Consider the following 21,290-nt stretch of genomic DNA (forward strand, 5'->3'; position numbering starts at 1 on the left):
CTACAAATATGTGAAATCAATGCACAAGAGTTGTTGATCAGCACTCGAGATTCACCGGCCCACATTACCCCACCATGATCCCCAAGTTGCTGACATAAAAAATAATGTTTCAAGTGCAAAAATATTTCTAAAAAATATATATTTAAATATTAACTTCTTTGATTCTATACCTAATACTAAAGAAGCAAAATTTCTCTTCACCCATTTTTTTCGTCCGGCCTTTCCTAACTAACTTTATGAATATGGAAACCGTCCTAGACACATCTACACACCTACTATATTTTATTGCATACATATATGGGGTTTCTTAATGTAACTAAAATAGGAAACCTAATCAAATAGACTCATTGGCTTCTTGCCTAGAATAGAATAGGAATCCTACTCCTGCTCGAAATAAAAATAGAAAAGGAAATATACAAGTAGAAAGTAAGCAAATATAAATTAGACAAAGCTATGTTTTTTATCATGGGAATTGATCTTCGTCATCGCGTGCATCAGCTCATGGTTTAGCTTTTGTGGCTAGTTCCACGCCTGTTAATTAAGAGCAAAAAAAAAATTCCAAGTTAAGGCCTTACGATATTTGTTGTCCAATCCAACTAAATAAATTTAAAGTGCAACATCCAAAATAGTCACCACATATAAAGAAAGACCAATTCTCGATACGTCGATAAATAGGTAACTTGATACGAGTTAGAACAACTCGCACCTAGTGATGATAGGGAGTCCTATTACTATACTGTATTGGCTCCCGTCGTAACACACGGGCACATTTGCCAGTAATAACCAAAACGTCAAGCCTTGCAACATGCCTGAAGGCTGATGGATTTAGGTCTAAAATTACAGATGGATTATGTTGCCGTGCAACGTACGGGCATTATATTCTAGTGATAATATGAATTGAGGCGTGGACCAGGAGAATCATGGATTTATCCCCGCCCACGCCAATACCAGCTGGGCAGGGCAGATGAACCTGTGGCTGTGGTTATGATTTCAGGCGCGCCCACGGTTGGGTCAGAGTCTGCAGAGGCTGCACAGATCCGGAACAAATCCAAAGTTGGAGGGCCAGCATCGTTGGATATGGTAACAGACTCGGTCATGGGTTTGCCCGTGAGGTTTCCAATCCATCATCGCTACCTGTCTAGGTCGGCGTGTAAATACACCGAAACTGATCAGGATTCCAAAATAGCAAACTACTCCATATATTACGATTGTAAATCTAGGTGGAGAGCATCGATCGAGTTGCCGCTGCCTGGTTCAGAGTTCAGATCGATCTCGCGCGCAAGCTCCGGCCGCAGCAGCCATGGACGTCTTGTTCGACCGCTGCGTGAATTTCATCGACGAAGTAGAAGAGATCATCGAAGAGACAGGAGGCCAGACGCGGTACCAGATCCTGCGGGAGCGCAAGGCCTCCCGCACCACCGCCAGCGGGTGGCGCAGGGAGCCGGTGACCATCGCACTCGCAGGCTTCGAGAACGTCGGCTACTACCGCAGGCTGCTGGACGGCGTCGACCCTGTCCTTGCTCAGCAGCTCGCCGCCGCGCCCGCCGTGAACTCCCTGACGCTTTGGGTGTCTTGGCCGCCCAGGCATTGCGCCGCCACGGGCTTCATCGCGAGCGCTCACGAGAACCTCCTCGCGCTCTGCCTGGGAAACTGCTACCATGATGACTGGCGCCACCTGCCAGGGTGTTACCTGGTGCTCAACACCCGCGCCAAGTCGGTCGCCGCCGTCCCGCCGCTGCACGCCGCAGTCAGGGTCGTCAGCTCGCACTGCTACCCCATCGGGTCGCCCGGGGTCGCCGTCCTACGCACCGACGCGCACGACGACGACGACGGCGGCTACCTTCTCGCCGAGCTATACGGTCATACTGATCGGGAAGACTTCCCAACGAACAAGGCCACCCTGTTCACGTGGTGCTCGCCCGGCTCCGGCTCCGGCGGCGGCCCCCCTGCCGGTGCCGACCAGTGGATACGGAAGGAGGTGGTGCTCCCGCTCCCGGATCCTGATGAAGACGAGTACTGCTTCAATTTCAATGCTGGAACCGGTGTTCGCCATCTCAAGCACCTCCCTTTGCTGGGTAGACCTGTGGGCAGGGATCTTGGTCTGCAACAACATCAGCAGCAGCAGCACGGACGCCGCCGCCGACGACGACGACGGATTGGTGTTTAGATTCATCCCGTTGCCCGAGGGATGTGCATGTGCTCCTGCATCTTTTGGCGCGACGGAGTACCGTTCCGTGTGCTGCGTGGACTCCGAGACCATCAAACTCTTGTGCATGGACGACGGCGGCGAGGAGGTCACGGTGGCGCTCACGACATGGACTCTCAAGTTCCCGCTGACAGAAGATAGCTGGAGGTGGGAGAAGGACGAGGACGCGTCGTGCTCCTCCCTGTGCGTCGCCGACCTCCTGGAAGACGCGATTCCCGTGGGCGGCGGCGGCGGCGGCGGCAACAAGCTCAGGCTACTGCGGCGGGTCGTGCGCTGGCCCGTCGTTAGCAGGGCGCGACCTGGCGTGGCGCACGTCTGCGTACATGACTTGGAGTTCAAGTGCAAGGAGAAGGAGAGGGCAGCCACAGGGTGCTACGAGGTTAGCCTCGACGTGCCTCGTCGCAGGGTCGCGTCTGTGTTCACGTTTCCTGCAGGATCGTCGTCTCCTGGGCATATGGTGATGCCACTTTGAATACTCTATAATGCGTCCGCGCGCGGCCCATCGGCGCCAAACACGGCCCGTGACCGAACGCCCGCTGCAGCGCTCCCCGCGTCCCAGACCGCAACCTAGGCTTGGGCTGGCATTTCTTCGTCCCGCCTGGGCCTAAAGTGGCCCGGCCACCGTGAGCCATTGGATCCGATCCGACGGTCGCCTGCGCTGCTCGGCGAACAAAACTACGTGCCGTGCCGCTGCCCCCAACCCTAAACCTCATTTCCTCCCTCCCATTTCTCTCCCTACGCCGCATCGGGAAAACGAGAGCAGCGGAGCGGCGCCACTGCCGGTCCCCTCGCCGGCGAGCGCGCTCGCCCTAGGCTGAGTGCGTCGCCGTCGAGCGGTCTAGGGCGACGGTGCCCTATTCCCCCATACGTGCTGCGGTGGGGCTCTTCCTTAACCCTAGATCTAGCCCTCTCTCCCCGCCGCACCCGAGGTCAACGCAGGAGGTGGCGGCGCCGCCGTGGTGCACTCTGCGCCCCCACACGCGCTGTGGTGGAGCACGACCCCAAAACCCTAGATTTTACCGGCGCCGCCGTAAGTCCCTTCGTCGTAGCGCGCGCTCCCCAGTGGGTGAGCGCGCCGCCATCGAGCGGCCCAGTGATGGTGCCCTCGGCCGGGCTCACGCGCACGGCAGCGAGCGCGGCTAGGCTTCTCCCCGCGCGTCGACGAGGCGGCGACGGAGCTCCTTCTCGCGCGACGGTGGGATTCTACCCGCGCGACAGCGGTGATGACGCGAGGCGGAGAGTCCGGGTAGGTCCTCCCCTCCTTCGTCCTTACTCTAGGGTTAGGGTTAGGGTTAGGCGGTTCGGGGTGACTTCCCGCGCGGCAGTCGAGTTGATGTCCGGCGGTGGTGATGGTGTGGGCAAGTTCCCTGGTAGGAAAAAAACCCTTCCTTTCCTTTCTCGTTTTCTTCACACGCACCGGCGAGGCGGCGATAGTGGTGTGGCGGGTTCAAGGTGAGCCCGCCCATTTCTTTTCTTCTTTGCTAGGGTTAATCCTCTCTTTCTATTTGCTTCTCTCTTTTCTACCCCGATCTAGATCTACACACTAGGAAACCTGGCTCTGGTACCATTGATAGATCTGAAAGTACTTCTAGGCGTAGATCAGTGGGTAATACTTAGCTTAGATGAGGGGACTTACTGATATACCTCATGTCGAGGGCAGTCGTGGCCTTGGCGCCGCCGCCGAGGTAGCAGTGATGTGGAGACGCGGTCCTAGTGGCGGCAACGAAGGCCATGGCGGTTCCCGTCGCTTACAGCGCGTCCTTCTAGATCAGACTAGGGTTAGGATATGGTGGGACGCTGGCGACTATGGTGAACCTCGTGACTCAAGCCCCAGCCCCCACCTCCTATTTATTACGCTACACAACAGGGGACCATCAGCCAGAAGAACGGTTGGGCGCCCTCGATCAGGGCACGGATCAAGAGGCCAATTGGCCATTGGGCCAAATTGGTGTAGATCAACCTATCAGAAGCGTCGTGCTCCTCCCTGTGCGTCACCGACCTCCTAGACGATGCAATTCCGGTGGACGGCGGCGGCAACAAGTGCAGGCTGCTGCGGCAGGGTTGTGCGCTAGGCCCGTCGTTAGCAGGGCGCGACCTAGTGTGGCGCACGTCTGCGTACATGACTTGGAGTTCAAGCGCAAGGAGAAGGAGTGGGCAGCCACGGGGTGCTACGAGGTCAGCCTCGACGTGCCTCGTCGTAGGGTCGCGTCTATGTTCATGTTTCCTGCAGGATCGTCGTTTCCTGGGCATATGGTGATGCCACTTTGAATACTCAAATTATTCACCCTTCGTGTCGAACTCAAATTATTCACCATCAGATCCCATTAATGTTCTTGTCTGCTATTAGTTGGTTCAGCTCTGCCTGTTGTGAGCCGGCCCGGCCGTCCCGTTTATATGCAAACTTAACCCTGTCATTTTGCACATTTGTTGTTACTTTCAGGAGCTTCAAAATTTATCATTCTCACTTTGCTTTTATCTAACCAAGATGGCTGCGATGCAATTTCAATCTCTCACCAGAGGGCATGGAAATCTAATAACCCTCTGCTATAAAAATTAGACAGATGGTGGCAATACTTCATAATGCAAAATGTGTTTTTTTCTCTTTCCTTTTTGATCTTTCTCCATTTTTTCATCCTCCCTCGGTCCGATAATGCTTCCACGCGGACGTCCGTCCGTCCGGACGCCGCTCGCCCCACTTCACTCCGCTGCTTCAATGCTTCACGGCTTCTCCCAAAAAAAATAGTGCCTCGCCTTCTCCATTACAGGGGCCGCTCACCGCGGGCGGCGCATCCCTCCCCCTGTCGTGGCCTTCTCTAGCGTGGCGGCACCGCACCCAGTCCCTTCCCACGCTGCTCTATGCCCCGTGCCACGCCACCATACCGCATCGCACCCCCATCCACCTCGACCGTCGCGGAAGCCGAGTTAGGGGTGGCCTACGTATGCACCTGCGCCTGAGCCCCCATCCACCTCGCACCATCGGCAAGAAGGGGGGGCCTGCGCCACCGCAGTCCCCCACTAGGTAGGCTGTGGCCATCAGCGACGCTGTGTTTTAGGCATTTTCACACATGTTGCCTATGTTTCAAGTATTTCAGTTGTTTCAGATATATGTTTTAAGTGTTTCATCTAGACGTTGCATATTGAAAGGATCTAGCAAGTGGCCTAGAGGGGGGGTGAATAGGCCTTTTTTATGAAATTTAATCACCTTATGAAAAACAGTCAGAACGTGGAACCTCCGGGTTTTAACGCGGAGGTTTTGGGGCGCGGAGGTTCTAGGACGGAGCATGGAACCTCTAGGGATCAGAGTATGAAATGGATCTACTACGTGATTTAACGAATGAAAAATAAATCGAATGTAATACCAGCCTTCCTAGGGAGTATGTTGAGCTATCCAAACAGTCGGTTGCACCTAGAAGATGAGGAATTTGTAGATCGGATGCAAACCCTAAAAATCAATCCAGATCACAAGTAATAGCAACAACAACAACAATCACAGTGAACACAAGGATTTATCCCGTGGTTCAACTCGCCATAAAGGCTTGTCTACATCCACGTTATTGAGGTTAGCCACAAAGGCTATGGAGTCTCTTTCAACTCACTCCTCTTCTCCAACCTATCATCAAGGCAATGGGTTAGAGGGTTCCACTAAGTCACAAAGGTTAATACAAACTTTCTGGTGCTCAACCACCGTGGATTGGGATCTACCGGGCGACCGCTAGCCGTCTAGGAGCCAAGCTCCAAGAGTAACGAACACACCAAGCGGCTTGGGCTTCACCAAGTGCACAAGAACGGAGAAGGATCTTCTCGAGCTTTGTCACACTCTAGAGCCAAATCCCTCAAGGAATCACAAAGATTTGAGCAAGGGAGTTGGGAGCACCAAGCTTGGGTGAGAGATAGAGCTTCAGTTCGAGTCTGAGTGAATGAGGAAGAAGATGACCGTTGGGGTGAAGGGGTATGGTATAAATACCACCCACGTCACTCATAAAACGGTCTGGTCAGACATACCCTAGAGCCTCCGCATTTGAGCATGGAGCCTCTGCGTTTGAGTGCGAAGGTTCGCGCCTGAGCGCTGAGGTTCCGTGCAGGCTAGAGCAGATAAGAATTCAGCTCGGCTGGCTATTTTGTGGCTGGGATTATTTGAGATGTAGATGGAGTTTTGGGCACTTGGTTCCACCCAGTACACCATTAGTATCCCCCTTGATAGTACAGCTTGTCCTATCACTCAATTTCAAAATATAAAATGAATTAAACTAGCTCTTGGAGGCATGGCAAGCCATCCATTCAAGTTGGGGGTCTCCTCCTTTATTTCTTTACATCCACAATTAAACATATGTTGTCAAACACTTGTCAAAGCCATTAGTCCTTTAATTATGTGGTCAACATTACCAAAATCCACTTAGAGCTTGATTGAACTTACAATCTCTCCCTTTTGGTAAATGTTGGCAACACAATTAAAGCCTACATTTAATTGAAAGATTGAGCATTTGATAGCAAGAATACAAGGGCTCCCCTTAATATATGCAAGATTTGTTTGGAATTATAAAAATGTCCCTTCAAGACATACTTTGCATATATTAAGAGCAAGTGTGAAAGATACATTGTATTCATGCCATCGTGGGGTGCAAAAGAAGCATGTCAAATAATAATCCGTGATGCGTATGACAGTTTATACATAAAAGAAAATATCCTGGGTCTACAGATCGTGGAGCCTCTAGGCCAAAGCGCGGAGCCTCCACGTTCTGCACACTTAGAATCTTCTAATCAGAATAGAAAGCATCACATATATATGAACAGACATCACACAGTTATGTAATGCTAGAAACTTATGAATATGAAGAAGTTTTACCACAGTTCTAGCATTTCATTTCACATAAAATTCACATATCCATGTCCATAAACACCAATCACCACACAGAGGCGAATCAAAGTATTATTACAGACCACTAAGATAGAAAGAGAGTTCGAAAAAGACCTCGACTCTCACAACTCACAATGTCAACTCACAATGTCCACTACTACTACTGCCACCATGACGAAAGACAACGACGACACAAAAGAAACATCTCAATCTTGCTTCTCTCCCCCTTTGTCAACAAATGCCAAAAAGGGAAAGAACAAGAGAGGTAAAGTACGGTTGTCTCACTGCTCCCTGCTCCTAGTCACTGCCAATGTCATTGTCATCATCATCTACCAGGTCGGTCTGCTGCCTGCTACCAGAAATAGTAATCTCACCAGACTCCTCTGTCACTATCACTCACAACAGCCCTGCCGGCCCTGTGTGTAGTAGCTGTGAACCTCTACGTCCTAGATTGTCCTCTCTCACATCTGAGGATGTTCATCCTCTCACCAAGCATCTCCTGATCATGAGGATACTCCATCTCTTCATCATCCTCACTACTGTCCTCATAGGGTGGAAACACTGGCGGTGGTGAAATCTCTCTAACCTCAAGTCCTAGCTGCCTCTTCATGTCATTGATGTCCTTCCTTCCCTCATAAGTGGCATCCATAGCATATTGACACATGCAAAATATGTTCTTGAGCAACTCCTTGAGCTTGCTCCCCTGGATCTATGGTGGGAAGAGGTAGGCCTGCTGCTGCTAGGTCTCTCTAAGGGTGCACCCCCTACTGCAGCTAATGTGCCAGTAGCCCCAACTAGTGCCTCCCAGCCTGTGTGCTGCCACTGTGTCAACCTGTATGGCCTATGCTCCACATCCTTCTTAAACTCAATGCCGAACACCCTCTCAATGATATACATGATATAAGGAGCATACGGGAGATCATTCCTAGCATCATCTAGTGAGTCACTCAACCCAGCCCAAATAAACTTGCTAACAAAGAAAGCATCACTCCCTAGAGCCATCCTTACAAGCAAGTTCTTTGCATACTTCCTTAGTGAAGTTGAGTCACCACCTTTTGGGTTGATTGTCTCTCTAAAAAGGTTGTTCATGGCATAGTAGAAAGACTTTAGACCTACTGTTTTTCCATTAGCTAGACCTCTCCTCTCATATGCAAATACAATATCCTCGGCTTTCATGACATTCTCTGTCTGAATGGTGTCTGCATATCTATCTCCACTCTCAAACCCTAGAAGACAAGCAAAAGTAGTGAAATCTACCTTGTAGTGAACTCCTTCCGTCAACCAATGAATGGTCTCATTTGCCACATCATGGAAGAAAGTGGCATGAAACTGAGCTAGGATCTCTCGATTCCAATCATATTGGAAACCCATGATGTCCTTCAGCCCATGCTCAGTCACTATATCTATTCACTCTCTTGGAATCTAGGGAGTTCATGCTCTCAATGTGATCCCAGTCAATGTACTTCATCTGCACTATCTTCTTTTCTTTAGCAAGAATCACAGTCTTGTAGAAGTCAAACTGAAATAGAGATCAAAACCTATAGTCTATCCCTCTATCATTCAGCCACACATAGAGATTTTTTGCCCTAGCTCTCTTGACTTGCACTCCCAAATTGTGATAGTTACTGTGATGCCTTTGGACTCCATGATCATAGATCACTGGCTCTCTCCTCACTAGGGCACCCTGATGCTGAACCATATAGGACTGATCAAACTCTAAGAACCGAGGAGGTGTGTCTGGCACACCAATTGCACTTATGATCTTCCTTTCTCTTCCTCCATCATCGACAGGTCCTTCTCCATGTCCAGTAGCACCAGCACCATGCCCAGTACTGCCACGACTAGCACCACAACCTCTTCTAGGTTGAGCTTTTTTGGCTGCCTCAACCTCTGCCCTGATGTCCATTGCCTTGACCAACATCTTCACCACCACCAACAAGTTCTCATACAACTATCCCTCTGATCTGGTGGTCGACAGGATCATTGGAGCGCTTTGACCTCTTCTCATTTCTCTGACCCGGATCACGTTCCATCTAACAAAAAGAACACATAGAGAGGATAAGAAACAATGCTTAAACATAATAGCGACATCATAGTAGGTTTGAGTTGAGTTTTGAAGTAAATCAGGGCACTCAGTCTGTCCAGATTGTGAAGTTTCCACGCTCTGACCTAGAGCCTCCGGGGTCCAGAGCCTCCGCATAGATGCCCGGAGCCTCTGTGTTCTGGTGGATGAGCCCTTAATTTGATTCAACTATCAACTCGAATCTAGCATAATGTACCATCAAATCCAGCACTAAATAACTAAAACAACTATGTCTATGCAAGAAATCGATCGAAGAGATAACCCCAATTGAATCCATGGTGGAATTAGGGTTTCACCTTGGATGTGAGAAATAGAAGGGGAGGAGGACGATGACAATCGTAGATGGCCTCAAGGACTGCTCCTCTGCTGCGGGCATAGCTGGGGAGCCAAGGATTTTGGCTGATGGCGTGGATTCCTCGGATGGCGACGAAGACGGCTTCTTCTTCCTCCTCCATGGACTCCCCTGAATCCTGACCTCCGGCACCACCACCACAAACGCCTATGCGACACAGGAGAGTAGGGAAACTAAGCGGCTGTGGCAGGAGCGATGGCATGACAACGGCGATGGTGAAGGCGAGTGCACACATGAGAGAGAGTGAGAGCGGACGGTGCGGTGAATGAGAAGCCCAGTAACACAGGATAGTTACTAAGAGGGTTAAAAAGGGAAAGTTGAAAATTGTTTTTGATTTTACCCAAACCCTAGTGAAACCGTCAGGGCACGGAGCCTCCGCGCTAGGCCGCGGAACCTCCACATAGAAACATGGAGCCTCCACTGATCTGACACTGAGCAGAAACTAGGTATGTATTTCAAGGTAATTTCTCAGTGTTTTCATTATGGTCATGAACTTCTTGTCTCTTGTAGCTAGCCAGCAGATCAACAATTCATAACAATAGCTACTTGAGACAAGATTGGACATAAGAACCAACATTTTGAAACACTTATGAATATTTTGCAAACCTAACTAGTTTAAATAGAAAATAACAAATAGAGGCATGCAAGATTTCAAACCATGTTATGAGAGTCAAGTATATTTAGTTTCACTCCTCAAAGCACAAAACCTTGACTCATCGAGAGGCTTTGTGAAGATATCGGCTAGTTGTTTTCGGTGCTCACATGGTGAATTGCGATATCTCCTTTGATTTTGTGGTCTCTCAAGAAATGATGATGGATGTCTATGTGCTTAGTTCTTGAGTGGCTCAAGGGATTGTTTGCAAGCTTTATGTCACTTTCATTGTCACATAAAAGTGGGATTTTGGTAAAGCAACATCCATAATCACTGGGTGTTTGCTTCATCCAAAGTAGTTAGGCACAGCATGCACCGGCCGCCACATACTCGGCTTCAGTGGTGGAAAGGGCTGCCAAATTTTGCTTCTTAGAGCTCCAAGACACTAGGGACCATCCAAGGAATTGACATGTCCCTAATTTACTTTTTCTTTCTACTTTGCAACCGGTGTAATCGGAATCCGAATACCCAAGTAGATTGAAATTTGAGCCCTTAGGATACCACAAGCCAAAGTTAGGAGTGTGTACTAAATATCTCAAGATTTTCTTAACGGCCATAAGATGGCACTCTTTTGGGTTAGCTTAAAATCTAGCACACATGCACACACTAAGCATAATATCCGGCCTAGATGCACATAAGTAAAGTAGGGAGCCAATCATGGAATGATATACCTTTTGGTCAACAGCTTTCCCATCTTTATCCAAGTCTAAGTGCCCATTTGTTGGCATAGGTGTCTTGATGGGTTTGGCGTTTGCCATGTCAAACTTCTTGAGTATATCCCTTGTGTACTTAGTTTGGCATATGAATGTCCCTTCCTTCAATTGCTTGACTTGAAACCCGAGGAAGAACGTCAATTCACCCATCATAGACATCTCAAACCTCTTTGTCATAATTCTACTAAATTCTTCACAAAAGTTTGATTAGTACTACCAAATATTATGTCATTGACATATATTTGGTACATAAATATATCATTCTTAATCTTTCTTGTGAAGAGAGTAGTGTTCGGCTTTGCCTATTTCAAAGCCTTGCTTAAAAAAGAAATCCTTAAGACATTCATACCGTGCTCTTGGTTCTTGCTTAAACCCATAGAGCGCCTTATGGAGTTTGTAGACATGATGAGGATGCTTATGATCTTCAAATCCCGGTGGTTGCTCCACATAGACTAGCTCAGAGAGTGGACCATTGAGAAAGGCACTCTTCACATCTATTTGATATAGCTTGAAATCATAATGGACAGCAAAGGCTAGAAGCATTCGAATTGCTTCAAGTCTTGCCACCGGTGCAAAGGTCTCTTCGAAGTCTAGCCCTTCAACTTGAGTGAACCCTTGAGCAACCAATCTTGCCTTGTTCCTTATCACCACACCATGTTCATCTTGCTTGTTTCAGAAGACCCACTTGGTGCCAATCACATTAGTCTTGGGTCTTTCCACCAACTCCCACACATGATTTCTCTCGAAGTTGTTCAACTCTTCTTGCATAGCCATCACCCAATCTGGATCCTAAAGAGCTTCATCTACCTTAAGTGGTTCTAAGGAGGAAACAAATGAGTAAAATTAGCAAAAATTTGCTAGACGAGATCGAGTTGTTACCCCTTTCTTATGCTCACAAGGATGTTGTCAACGGGATGATCCTGTTGTACACTTTGATGCACTCTTGGATGAGGTGGCCTATCTGAAGGTTGATGTAGGGGTTGGTTGTCATCATCTTCATCAGCTTGAGGCTCATCATCTTGTATTTGTTCCTCCTCTTGTGGATTGTTGTCCTAGACCCTGGAGCCTCCACGTCCTGGCACGGAACCTCTAGGCCTCGGAGCCTCCGCGTTTAGGCATGGAGCCTCCGTGTCCTGCATGTTCACAGGACCTGGGACAGTAGTTGGACCTTGGAGTGGTGTTGAAGCCTAGAGTGGAGGGTCTTCTTCTTCAGGTCGCTTCAACTGGTCTCACATCACCTATGGCCATATGCTTGATTGCTTCACAAGGCGGCTTTTCTTTTCCTACAACATCTAAATCAACTTGCTCTACTTGAGAGCCTATTAGATTCATCAAACGTCACGTCTACCGTGATTTTAGTTCTTCCGGTAGAAAGATTGAAAACCCGATAGGTGTGCTCGTTTGGACAATAACTAAGAAGAAAGCCTTCATCAATCTTAGGTGCAAATTTAGAGCTTCAGGGCTTCTTGTTAAGAATGAAACATTTGCACCCAAATACTCTAAAGTATGACACCTTGGGTTTGTTACCTGGTTAGAAGCTCATATGAAGTCTTCTTGTAGTACTTGTGAAGATAGAGGCGGTTGATAGCATGACAAGCGGTGTTGATTGCTTCGGCCCAATAGTTGTCTGGAGTCTTGTACTCATCAAGCATTGTTCTTGCCATATCAATGAGAGTTCAGCTCTTCCTCTCAACCACCCCTATTTTGTTGAGGGGTATATGGAGCGGACAATTCATGCTTGATGCCCTCCTCATCAAGAAACTCTTCAACATTGGTGTTGCGGAATTCGGTACCATTGTCGCTTCGCACCTTCTTGATAGGTAGCCCGAACTCCCTTTGTGCTCTTCTAATGAAGGTCTTCACCTTCCCTTGCACTTCACTCTTATCATACACAAAGAACACCCACGTAAAGCGAGAATAATCATCAACAATAACAAGACCATATTTGTTACCGCCAATGCTAACGTAGGCAACCGGTCCAAAGAGATCCATGTGGATGAGCTCCAATGGGCTTGAGGTAGTGACGATGCTCTTTGGTGGGTGTGGTACGCCTACTTGCTTTTCTAGCTTGGCATGCTTTACATATCCTATCTTTCTCAAATTGAACATTCGTTAGTCCAAGGATGTGTTCCTCCTTTAGAAGTTTGGACAAGTTCCTCATACCAACATGAGCTAGTCGACGATGCCATAACCAACTCATGCTAGATTTTGCCACTAAACAAGTCTCAAGCATTACTTTACTTTTGTTGAAGTCAACTAGGTAAAGCTTGCCCTTCAAGCGAACCAGTAAAAGCAATAGAGGAATCCTCCCTTCTAATGGTGGTCACACCCTTATCCGTAAAGTGACAATCATAGCCCATCTCACATAATTGTGATACGGACAATAAATTGTAACTTAACAAATCAACATATAAAACATTGGAAATTGAATGATCTTGAGTTATAGAGATTTTACCGACACCAATCACTTCTCCTTTTGAATTATCCCCAAATACTATGTTTTCACTTGGACCTTCCATTTGGGCATAGATGAGAACATACTCTTCTCTCCGGTCATATGATTTATACATCCACTATCAAGCACCCAACTTGACCCACCAGAGGAGTATGCCTGCAAAACAAGTTTAGTTCATTCTTTTAGGTCTCCAATTAGCATTGGGGCCTTGAGTGTTAGTCGCTAGAATCTTCGAAACCCATAGAGATCTTTTCACATATATGTTGGACTCATTTCCAACCTACGTGTCAACAACTTTACCAAGGTTGTTGCGTCTCAACACATAGCTAGAGGACATGCTCTCATGGGGTGCATGGGCCTTGGGCTTGTAAGCATACTTGTTCCTCTTTGGTATGATTGGGTTCTCCTTAACCTACAGGTGAGTGTTAGATGCTTTAGGAGCTTATTATCTTGGTTGAGATGGTGCCTTGATTCTATTGGTGCCACTGTTCGGCCAGACCCCGGAACCTCCATGTTTTGGCACGGAGCCTCTAGGGCATGGAGCCTCCATGTTTCTGTGCGAAGCCTCCATGGTCTGCACTGGTTGTACCTCTCCAATGGTCTCCTTCTTCTCAAACCTGATGCAAGACACTCCATTCACCATCTTCCTTTCACCGGTCTTGCCACCCTTCTTGTGGCTGAGACCATTCTTGATAAAATGATGTCTTCCTTGAATGAACTTAGGCTTCTTGCTTGCATCATCCATGCACCCACTAGCTATGATATTGTTGAGTCTTGTAATTTCCTTCTTCATAGCTTCCATATTAGCAAGGTTAGTAGCACAAGCTTCCAAATCAACATTGTAGCATCTATCACAACCCTTGCTAGTAGATGCATTAGAGATCTCACTTGCCTTCATAGGATGTGAGGTTTTATCCCAAAGGATGCTAAATTGCTATTCAAGTTCCTCATTTCTTATCTTGATGGCATTGTTCTTTTCTTGAAGAGTATTTAGGTCATCCTTTAGGGTAGCTATGACACTTTCCGCTTGGTCAACTTCCAAACGTAAAGTTTCAACCTCACTTCTTTCGATGCAAGAGCTTTCTTGCAAGTAACATAGAGTTTCTCTTGTTTGGCAAGAGTAGCTTGAGTTCTCTCTAATTCATCTACCACCTTGGCTATGAAGTTCTTAGATTTTTTATCCATTTTACTTACCAAGTTGTTTACTTCATCATCACTAGATTCATCACTAGAGTCTATGTCGGATTCATCACTAGATAGGAGGAGAGGGTTTAGGCTTGGATTTAGGTTTTACCTTTTCTCCTTTGCCCATGAGACAAAAGAGTGTAGATCTCTCCTCATCATCGGTCAAGTTGGTGAAGAGCTTTGGTGAAGAAGAATGCTTCTTGATAGCAATGGTTGCAACTTTCTTTGTTTCTTCTTCACTTGAGCTATCATCATTTGAATCCGATTCATGACCAATATGAGCTTGACCCGAATAGTTTCTTCTTATGTTGGGTCTTGTCATCTTTCTTGTAGTGCTTCTTCTTCTTGTCTTTCTTGTCCTCTTTGTTCTCATAAGGACAATCGGCAATGAAATGCTCTGTGCTTCCACAATTATAGCATTTCCTCTTTTGCTTGTTGGGAAATCTCCTCTTCACAAACTTGTACCCTTCTCTTTTCAACCCCTTCTTGTACTTCCTCATGAACAAAGCAACATCACCAATCTCACCGGAAGACACTTCATCATCTTCATCATCACTTGAGTCACTTGATGAATCAACCATCTCAACCTTGCTTGATCTTGATCTTGGTGGCTTGCTTGAGGTGAAGGCCTTGTTTGATTTGTTTGCCTTGAGAGCTACCTCCTTGACCTTCAAGTTCTCCATCTTTGCTTCTAGCTCTCCAAACTTCTTCCTTTGTTGTATCTCCATCTCCATGAGCTCATGAGTGAGTATTCTTCCAAGGACATCACTAGGGGTGAACTCTTCAAACCTCTTCTTCTCTCTAATCAATGTCACAAGAGTTGGGTTTCTTGGTGCAAATGCTTCCAACATCACTTTTACAACATGATGATCATCCAAGTCATCCCCACCCAAGCCTCTAATCTTGCCAACTATCACCATCAATCTATCAAATATCTCTTGAGGGCCTTCTCCATCCTTGATGACAAACCTATTGAGTTGAGCCATCAATAGATCAATCTTGGACTTCTTTACCTTACTAACTCCTTCATGTGCAAGGTGAAGAGTGTCCCAAATCTCCTTAGCAATCTCCAAACCAATCACTTTGTTGTACTCTTCAGGGCTTAATGCACTTAGAAGAGCACTAGTAGCTTGAGCATTGCGATGTATCATGCGAATCTCTCTTGGTGTGGGATTTTTGGGATCAACGGGATCTTCAAAACCTACACACACAATATTCCACATCTCCAGATGGAGTCCAATAAGATAAGCCTTCATCATATGCTTCCACTTGGCAAAGTTAGTCCCATCAAATTGGGGTAACTTGCCCGCGGGTATGTTGATGTGAGTGTTAGTAGGCAAATTTATGGAATCATAATTAAAGGATACACTCGAATATGATCTTTTGGTATTAGACTTGAGTGTCCTCTTTGGTAGCCTTTGAGCATAGTACTCATCATCATCATCATCTCCATTCTCTAACTCGCTGCTTGGTTGTGGACTTGATTGCACCTTTCTTCTTGCTTTGTGTTTCTTCTCCTCTTTGTTCTTGTTCTTGTCCCTTTGCTTGTCTCCCTTGGAGGATCCCTTAGCACCAAGCTTGAGCTTTGGAAGTCACTCAAGCGCTGCTGTGGCATCATCCTCAGGAGCTTTGGGTTCCTCTTCACTAGGAACATCCTCAAAGTGGTCCCCTCCATCTTCCTCTGGTACCCTTTCTCTAGGACTTGCCATTTTCTCACACGGTTAAGTGCTATCATGAGCAAACCTGCTCTGATACCAATTGAAAGGATCTAGCAAGTGGCCTAGAGGGGGGTGAATATGCCTTTTCTAAAATTTAATCACCTTATGAAAAACAGTCAGAACATGGAACCTCCTGGTTTGAACGTGGAGGTTCCGGGGCGTAGAGGTTCCGGGACGGAGCGTGGAACCTCTAGGGATCAGAGTATAAAATCGATCTACTATGGAATTTAACAAAGGAAAAATAGATTGAATGTAATACCAGCCTTCCTGGGGAGTATGTTGAGCTATCCAAACAGTTGGTTGCACCTAGAAGATGAGGAATTCGTACATCGGATGCAAACCCTAAAAATCAATCCAAATCATAAGTAATAGCAACAACAACATCAATCACAGTGAACACAAGGATTTATCCCATGGTTCAACTCGCCACAAAGGCTTGTCTACATATACGTTGTTGAGGTTAAGCACAAAGGCTATGGAGTCTCTTTCAACTCGCTCCTCTTCTCCAACCTATCACCAAGGCAATGGGTTAGAGGGTTCCACTAAGTCACAAAGGGTAATACAAACTTCTTGGTGCTCAACCACAGCGGATTGGGAGCTATCGGGCGACTGCTAGCCCTCTAGGAGCAAAGCTCCAAGAGTAACGAACACACCAAGCGGCTAGGGCTTCACCAAGTGCACAAGAAAAGGGGAGAAGGATCTTCTCGAGCTTTCTCACACTCTCTAGAGCCAAATCCCTCAAGTAATCACAAAGATTTGAGCAAGGAAGTTGGGAGCACCAAGCTTGGGTGAGAGATAGAGCTTCAATTTGAGTCTGAGTGAATGACGAAGAAGATGACTATTGGGGGCGAAGGGGTATGGTATAAATACCACCCACGTCACCCACAAAACGGTCTGGTCAGAGAGACCTCGGAGCCTCTGCGTTTGAGCGTGGAGGTTCCGCGCTAGGCCAGAGCAGATAAGAATTCGGCTTGGCTGGCCTTTTTATGGCTGGGATTATTTGAGATGTAGATGAAGTTTTGAGCACTTGGTTCCACCCCAACACACCATTAGTATCCTCCTTGATAGTATGGCTTGTCCTATGACTCAATTTCAAAATATAAAATGAATTAAACTAGCTCTTGAAGCCGTGGCAAGCCATCCATTCGAGTTGGGGGTCTCCTCCTTTGTTTCTTTGCATCCACGATTAAAGATATGCTATCAAACACTTGTCAAAGCCATTATTCCTTTAATTATGTGGTCAACATTACCAAAATCCACTTAGAGCTTGATTGAACTTACACATATGTTGCTATGGCTATATACGCATGTTTCAAGCGTATGTTTTAAATGTTTCAGATATTTTCAAAATTGTGTTTATGTTGCTATGGCTATATACGCATGTTTCTAGAGCATGTTTCATTTATTTCATACGTATGTTGCAAATGTTTTATTTGGATTTTCATATGTTGCAATGGCTATGTTGCAAATATATGTTCTAATTGTTTGATCTGTTTCAGACATATATTGCAATTGTTTCATCTAGTGTTGCAAAAGTAGATATGGATGTAGAGTTGTCGAGCGAGGTAGAGAGAGCTAGCGCGGGAGCCATGATGTCGTCAGGCTGGTAAACTAGCGGCAACGCTCCACTAGAGGACGCGCAGGATCACATCCGTGCTGGCGTACGCGGCCCGTTTCCCTACTGACATGCTGCCTCCACTGCCCCGCCGGAGGTCCTGGCGCATAAGCTTGAGGCACAGCACGGGGAGATGCAGAAGTTGGCTGTGGAGAATGTCCAGCTTGTTGTGAGCCACGCCACATATGACGCGGGCGCAGCAGACGGGCTCCACTGTTACGCGAACACAGTGAATGCGTGTGTCAAACGGGAGCTACGTCCTGACGCGGGCTTAGGGCCGGACGACCGGCTAGTAGCCTTACCGTCCTCGGTCCCTCCACTGGGACGTGGGTCCATCTCGTGAAGGGTATCGGTGGCTATGCTTGGCTGGAATAGATTAGCCAAGTTATACAATCGTCCCTGTTCGCTGGTTGGTGCTGGTGCTGGTTTGGGCTGGCTGGTGCTGGTTTTCCATGAGAGAAAAACTACTGTTGGCTAGTTGAATAAGCCAGGCTGAAATCAACAAGCGAACAGGCTGAATATCATCGTGTCACCCGCTCAAAGAAATTTCCTGATCCTGATCCAATTGTGCCAAATTAGGGCTCAGTTCGTTTAGGGTGGTTCTCAGCAGAAATAAATCCTGGGAGCCGTATATATACATTAGATAAGTGTTTCTTGCCGGAACGGTTCCTGAGCTCAGAAGCCCGTGAACCGAACAGGCCCCTGGTTTTGATCCGAATTAAATAAAGCTGTCGGCATACTGCTTTTGTGCTGTGCGTGCGCCGTCAAATCGTCATCATGCACGTAACGTTACGTACTACGGTACGTCAAGCGACAAACAGGATATGGACAATCGTGCAGTGATGCAGATGGATGCCCGGCCACTGTACAAATCTAGCTTGAGAAGCGATTGCACTGTGCATGCATATATGACGGTGATTGATATATTTGCCTGAGGCATCCATCATCAATCACGTTACTCCTCCGTTCCAAAGTATCAGTCATCCTAACTTTTTTAAGAGTCAAGCCATCTCAAATTTAACGAAAACTATAAAGAAAACCACAAACATTTCTGACATCAAATAGGTTATATTATAAAAATATAATTAATAAAGAATATAGTGATACCTATTTATTATCCTAAATGTTATTATATTTTATTATATAAATTTGATTAAACATGAGATATTTTGACTTTTTAAAAAAATTAAAATAACTTATAATTTTGGACAGAGAGGGTACATGCAGCGGAGCTACTTCGGATTAAGGTTTGGCCCTGTACGTTGGATGTTCCGATCGTGACCGTGCCTAGAATCAATCAAAATACTGTTTCACATGATATTGTTCCTTAGACGCGGACATTGGGTAAAGATGGGTGCAAAACTTTGTATTTGCAACTTTAAGGGCATTCGGAGTGGTAAAAGCCCCCAAGAGAACCTTAAAGTAGGTCCCGCATAAGCTAAGGCGCGTCCTTGTTATGTTTATTATCAAGGCCGGCACCAGTAAAAAAAAACGTCCACTGTTTCCCACCTCTCCGTTCACTTCGACTCTGTCTCTCTGAACTCTGAAGCCATCATCCTCTGCTTCCAACCGCCGCCCCCACACCGTTTGGGTAGTCTAACATTTGGTGGGATTTTTTTGTGTTCACCCATATTGTTAGCCCTTCTCTACTCACATTCTCACAAGTCACAAGGGGCCCGTCCACGTCCAAATCAAAACCCCATGATTATTAATAATGTTGTTCCCTTCCCTGTTGCTGTCCATGAAATAGGTACAATCAGTCATGTTCCTGTTCGATTCCCGCTGTTGCGTGGAGCATACCAGATTCCAATGCTGATCCATCCATTCCGATCCATGCAATGCAGTGGGCAGTGGCAGTAGTGTGGCGGTGGGACGAGACGACCCAGGCAGGCTGGAACACTCTGCCTGTCGTCCCTCCGGCTCCTAACGTACTAGTGCCAGGAGCCGGTGCCAGTGATGCATATGCAACAAGCATCATGATGAGATTCATACAATGCGAAGAGTACTACTGGACTGGACGGGCAGACGCAAAAGCAAAGCACATGCTATGATTGTGGTATCCCATTCTCGTTGACAAAGAAGTGAGCCACGCAAATTGCGTGGTTAGACACGCTACATTCAGTCTGTTCGCTTTTTCTTCGGTCCGGGTTTATCAGTCAGACCATTTTTCTCTCATGACACATCAGCACCTAGTTAGACTTATCAGCCTAGAAATCATTCAGCGAATACGCCGATTGACTTAATAAGCTCTTCTCTCTCTTAAAAAGAAGAAGAAGAAAACGCTGCATTCTACAGCATGAGCAGGGTGTTATATAAGATTAATTGTTAGTCACTTGGCTCGGAGGAATTCTAGAAAAATCTAGAGAAATTTATGAGAGAAAAATGCTGTTCTGGATGAAAAAAAAGAAACGGATCAAGCCGGATTTAAGGGCACACAAACGGAGCCTAATAGACCATGCTCGTCATCTGTTCGCTGCAGCCTGTGTTGCTTGGCCTAATCAAGCTCTTCCATGTTGCATCATATCTATAGCTAATCATATCTTTTTCGATTTGTTTTTTCAACTTCTCTTATAATTCGTCTTTTTCAGCTTAGTTTTTTCACCACATTGTTTTTTCAGCCAAATGACCATGTTCGCTTCTCTTATAATCTGTCTTTTTAGCTTGTTTTTTCAACCGGAACAGTATTTTTCTCTCACAACAAATCAGTCAGAATAATGTTTCGATTTGTTTTTTTAGCGAAGAAGCGAACGGGGCTGTTAATGCCGTTTCTCCTGTGTGCTCTCTGATATTCCTGGCCGTCAGTGGCGCGAAAGAGCTTGAAGTAAATCAAGACGGTCCCAGCATTACTAATCCTTAAAGTAAAATTCAACTATTGGCAGGGGGCACGACACACACCCTTTGGCCAGCACGTAGCAGCTCTCCAGTGCTGGCCGGTAAGTACAACACAAGAGGTTGTTCTAAAAATTGAACTACTACGCCATCTCCCATTGTCAATGCAATTGTCATGTCTCCACTGGGATCACGGCTCCATAATTTGTAATACGCAGATTGTGCTTTGCTTTGTCATGTGCATAACACAACAGCGTGTATTGTGTTTGTTGTTTTCAATTAATTAACACTCACTGTTGCTTATATGGATCAACGCGTAGTTACTCATCAAAGAAGAGGCAAGGACTTAGGGGTTTGGCTGGCCCAAAGTTTTTGATTGATTGTGGGCGACTAGTTTTCTCTCCTATGTATAATAAGTTGTTTTTTTTGTCTCTGTAGGTGGTCTCCCAGGGGGCTGGTCTTAGGGTTCAAAGCTCTAGTTTGGTTTTGGTGAATTGATAAAATTCTTAGTGCTAACCTAGTTTATTAAAGTGATTATGAGATATATAGCACTACTCCAAGTAATGAAGCAAATGAAGATCATGATATAATGATGATAATGGCATGGTGATGGATCAAATGCTTGGA

At 46.5% G+C, this 21,290-nt stretch overlaps 1 protein-coding gene across 1 annotated transcript; it reads right to left on the bottom strand.

The window, feature by feature from the left end:
- Window positions 1-14,767: 14,767 nt before the first annotated feature.
- LOC136500011 (uncharacterized) lies at window positions 14,768-15,652 on the bottom strand. Its single transcript, XM_066495460.1, has one exon. The coding sequence runs from the start codon at window positions 15,650-15,652 to the stop codon at window positions 14,768-14,770; it is 885 nt and encodes a 294-aa protein (XP_066351557.1).
- Window positions 15,653-21,290: the final 5,638 nt, after the last annotated feature.

This window comes from Miscanthus floridulus, chromosome 13, assembly GCF_019320115.1.
Source record: "Miscanthus floridulus cultivar M001 chromosome 13, ASM1932011v1, whole genome shotgun sequence".
Classification (NCBI taxonomy): domain Eukaryota; kingdom Viridiplantae; phylum Streptophyta; class Magnoliopsida; order Poales; family Poaceae; genus Miscanthus; species Miscanthus floridulus.